General features: G+C 34.7%; 1 protein-coding gene across 1 annotated transcript; it reads left to right on the top strand.

Moving 5' to 3' along the window:
* The first annotated feature begins 2210 nt into the window (after nt 1–2210).
* Nucleotides 2211–3434, top strand: LOC126706974 (heavy metal-associated isoprenylated plant protein 35-like). Its single transcript, XM_050406566.1, has 3 exons — nt 2211–2330; nt 2469–2547; nt 2642–3434. Exons 1-3 carry the CDS (start codon nt 2307–2309, stop codon nt 3274–3276), a joined length of 738 nt encoding a protein of 245 aa, XP_050262523.1. The 5' UTR covers nt 2211–2306; the 3' UTR covers nt 3277–3434.
* Nucleotides 3435–4638: the final 1204 nt, after the last annotated feature.

Below are 4638 nucleotides of genomic sequence, written 5' to 3'. Positions count from 1 at the left end.
TATATGCTTTGCAATCATAATAGTTTATTCACTGTTGCGAGAGTGCAAGTTCAAGGAGGTTGGATCTGTTCTTTAATTTCTTTATTAGTATTATATTTATAACTTAACATTATACATCCATAAATCTAATGTACAATCATTCTCTCTCACAGTTTATAAAAAAATATCATTCTCTCTCACAAGTCACGAACATAGGACTACAGCATATTCCCTTCCTTCTTTTACAGGAAGGTGTTTGATTGATTGAGATGTACATTTTGGTGATTATAAAATAAATAAAGCTAAAGGAAGGAATGATTGTTGTTTCAATGCTAGCAAAAGAAGGGAGGAAAAAAAAAAGATTATGGAATCGTTGTTGTCATTACTTAGGCCACAATCAATTAGAATAAAGAAACAGAGCAAGCTGGTACAAGATTATATGAATATAGTTACCACTTTCATTCATTACGTACTAATATATATAAGACAAACTATTTCATTCTTATTCAGGTTTATGCAAGGAAGGAGCCAGGATTGGAAATTAGGGGGCAGAAGTACAAACAAACAAAAAAAATTTAAAACTTCAAATAAACATTCATTTGATAAACCATCAACAAAGAAAAATACACAAAATTAATGTTTTTTAAGATATTACAATGCAATTATTTATGAAATGAAACTTGCCGTTTTTTTAAAATCTTCGACAAGCACTATGCACACAAGCACTCAATAATTTTTTAAAAGACACTAATAGACAAAAACACTAACAGACAAAACTACAATAAAATGCACAGAACATCACATTGGCATGGGTGTTATGTTACTTAGGTGTTCTTTTTCCTTTTTATTATATGTGTGTCTTGCCGTAAATTGGGTGTTCTCCTACTCTAGGCTAGTTAGATCTCTAGTTAGAATCGGCTTTGATTTTTTTTTTTTTTTTTTTTTTGGCGTGTGTTTGTTTTGGGGGTGATGTTTAAGTTAATGAAGAGATTCAACTTCTTTTTTGGTTGGAGGATGAAAAACTAAGAGGATATAAAATATTGGTAGAATAGAAAATATTTGTGTTTTCTAGCATGCGTGTTTCACAGAGGGATAGAAAAGTAAAATAATAGTTAAGAAAATACTATTATGCCCTTATTATTAAAAGTAAAATAATGAAAAAGTGAGAGTAATTTTATACTTTTTCTTCACAATGTCGTTTTCTTTTTCTTCTTATTCTTCTTCCCCCAATTTAGAAGGAAAGGGAAATAGTGGACTTGGGTGGAAACTGGAAACAATATTTACCGCACTTTCTTTCCTCTCCATTTTCAGTCCAACTAAATAATAGAGAATTGCATTTTCTAAATTTTAATTTCTTCCTTCATTTTCCATCCTCTCCCTTTTCATCCCAACCAAACATAGCATTAACAAGTAAGTTGAAAGAAAAATAACAGAGATACAGGTTTATGGAGTTCCATTCTTCTTGATTATGTAGGGTATTTAAAATAAAGATTCTAATAGTGAAGGCCGGTGGATGCTTCACAATGCAGTCAAGATGGGATTCTAACATCAAGTCACCCTCTTAGGATGGTCGATGATGTGGCCTTAGGGCACCTTCTCTGCTACAGTAAGGGGTGGACTATTGTTGCATTACATTAAATATGAACAACGATATGTGAGCTATAATAAATGTTAATGTGAAGGGAGATGGTCATTTAAATACACTCCTTTTTAGGCTGATAAGGCCGGCAGTTAACATCTGTGTAGGGTTTTAAGGATTCGACCCGATGTAGATTGCCTTAATTTGGGGTTTGGTTGAATGCCTTCAAGTTGGCCAAGGGTTGTAGTTTTGACCATACCTGTCGGGCTGGTTCAACGAGGCTAGGTTTGCTCAAATCGAGTGCCCTGCGCTTGCTCGTGGGCCTTCCCATCCTGAGCCTGTGTGATCTTTTACCCCCTCATGGAAGTAATTACAATAGTTACGGGGAACAATGCACAAAGGGCCAAAGTAAATGGGAGCACTCGTGGACACCCAAAGGGTGAAATTGCATATTTCTTTTGCTTAAGGAAAAAGCTGTCCCTAAAAAAATGCTTTTGCGTTGGAACAACATAATCAGTATATTATAATACAGAAAAAAGCAAAGGCCATTAAACACTGCACTATTGTGACTGTTGACTCCAGTTCCTACGTTCTTTTTGTGCTTATAAATAGAGCTTGCAGATCCAACAGCTAATTGCAAAATCACCTTTTGTTTTCACATTCTTGTTTTCACTTTTCCTCCTTCGTTCTTCTATATATCCAAGACTTGCACCTCTGTCTCCTCCAGAAATCAGGGCAGCGAGGAAACATGGCTAAGGAAGTAGACTTAAAGGTGCTGAAGCATGTTCATGCTCGATATTTATTACAAGTTCTTTGAGTCTCTTTGTTCTTTATTTTTGTTCACTTCTTTTTCTATTCATAACTCTAAATCAGTAAGGTCTGAAACCAAATTACGTTGACTTTATTTCAGAAAGTTGAGTTGAAGGTTTCTGTCAACTGCTGTGATGGTTGCAAGAAGAAAGTAAAGAAGGCGTTACAAGGCATTGAGGGTAATAAGTTCAAGGCCTTTACATTTCTCTTGTTCTCTACACTACCTTGCTTTTCTCCTCCTGCTAATCATTAAAGAAAAACACATATTATCAGGTGTGTTAAAGACAGAAATCGACCCTTTGCAGTCGAAAGTGACAGTCCTAGGGAATGTGGATTCAAAAGTTTTAATCAAGAAGCTTCTGAAAGTTGGAAAACAAGCAGAAATGTGGAATTCCGGGAATCAGAATGCTGGAAAGGCAAAGAAAGAAGCAGAAGTGGCAGTGACAAAAACTGAGTGTCAAAAAGCCGAGTGCCTAGATTCACATGCCACAATAACTGATAAAACTAAGGAGAGTATAGATAGTGAGGATGGAAACAAGAACAAAACATTAAAGAATGATCAGAAGGAAATGGAGAGTGCTGCAAAAATTTCTAGTATTGATGTCATTAAGAATGAAATTCCTCCGAATCCTCAACCATACACGAATAGCACCGATCATCCAATCCTAATAAATGATGGTGGCAATGTCAAGACTCAGACTCAATGTTTTTACATGGTCGGGCCTTCTGCTGTCACCACCATGCCCTATTATGTAATACCTTCTAATATGGCTCCTTTCCCACCAACTTATAATGGTCAGGAATTCTACAACTCATACTCAATATCTCAACCACCATTCCAGACACCAGCAACGGAAGTTGGGGATTATTTCAGCGATGATAATACTGTGGGATGCTTCGTGATGTGACTTGTGAGACCTCCAGCACAATCAATCACTATGGCTCAAATGAGTTGGAAAGGAGATGGTTTTCCTTTTTTTGATTCAAGTATTCATTTTAAGTTGGAAGTTCGCTAGTCATTTTGTAGTCTATAACAATACATTATATGAGACATATGAGTAAGATAGAGGGTGGCAAGTCATTTTTGTGGTCTACTTCATGAGATTTTGCTCCTCCCTTTCATGGGTAATTAGAACCATATAATTATGCAGATTAGTCTATTGGTATACTGAATTCTTGACTGACTAATTCCTTCTTTTCACTGCATTTCTAATCTTAATAAATACAATTTTGGAAGAGGGACTGATTTGAAGAACTAAACTTCAAGTTCATGATAATACCAATTTATATGCCCCCTGAATCAGAGAGAGAGAGAGAGATGGTAGTGTGTGAAAGGGCCTACTAGGCCGGGACCAAAGTCAATGCCATTGGATGCAATTACAACTGTTATGCTACAAGTAATAAGGCAAACTGACCTAAAATATCTGTAGGATAAAGAAAGGGGAATCGCACGTAATTGTAACATGAGTAAAATAAAGTGGATTTCTTGATTCACTGGGTTCAAGTATGCAATACGAATACTTTAGAAGGCACAAGTAAACTGCCACTATCCCTTCAACCTGCATGTGCGTTGTAGATGCCAATACCATTGACAAGCTAATTGTATCAGAGCACTATGACGCATAAGCATACAGTTCAGTGCATGTTTGGTTAGCTAATATTTTGTTAGCCTAAACATTCAGCATCCACTTCATAATAATTACTTTTATCATCAAACTAAGACACAAATTAAGGTTTTTTTTTTTTTTTTTTTTTTTTTTTTTTTTTTTTTTATGAGGTTTGAACTTCAAATCTCTTATTCAACGATAAAGATCTTTACCAATTAAGCTTAGCTTATTTGTTTAAGGGAGTTAACAGATGCCCTAAGAGTATTGGTTTAGAAAATATTTTTAGAAATTTTCTATGAAACAAAAAAAAGGTAATTAATTTTTTAACAACTTTTTATATTTCTCATAAAAATGATGTCTAAATTTTCTTAAAATAATTTATTAACAACTTTAAGAGCACCCGTTAACAAGACTCATTAGTCTTATCAAAAACATACGTATTAAATTAATTTCACTCTTCAGCACCAATTTTTATCGAGATGGTGTCTGGTTCCGGGCCTTATTTAAGATATTCAATGGCACTGAGCATCTTCTTTTAGTTCTGAATTATTATTTAATCACACAAAGCCTAAACTTTTTTTAGCTTGAACACAAAGCCAAAACTATTTTTTTTTAGATACACAAAGCCTAAACTTATCGTGGAAAAAGTTGCACCCGAATATT

Source organism: Quercus robur, chromosome 2 (genome assembly GCF_932294415.1).
Source record: "Quercus robur chromosome 2, dhQueRobu3.1, whole genome shotgun sequence".
NCBI classification, from domain to species: Eukaryota; Viridiplantae; Streptophyta; class Magnoliopsida; order Fagales; family Fagaceae; genus Quercus; species Quercus robur.
The sequence above is the reverse complement of the archived record's forward strand: the minus strand, read 5'-3'. Positions and strand labels throughout refer to the sequence as shown.

Bases quoted from the DNA above. Each gene is read 5' to 3' on its own strand.
- LOC126706974 (XM_050406566.1), top strand. From the start codon at position 2,307: ATGGCTAAGGAAGTAGACTTAAAG. The intron at 2,331-2,468 runs GTGCTGAAGCAT...ACTTTATTTCAG, and splicing joins CTAAGGAAGTAGACTTAAAG to AAAGTTGAGTTGAAGGTTTC. The intron at 2,548-2,641 runs GTAATAAGTTCA...ACATATTATCAG, and splicing joins GGCGTTACAAGGCATTGAGG to GTGTGTTAAAGACAGAAATC.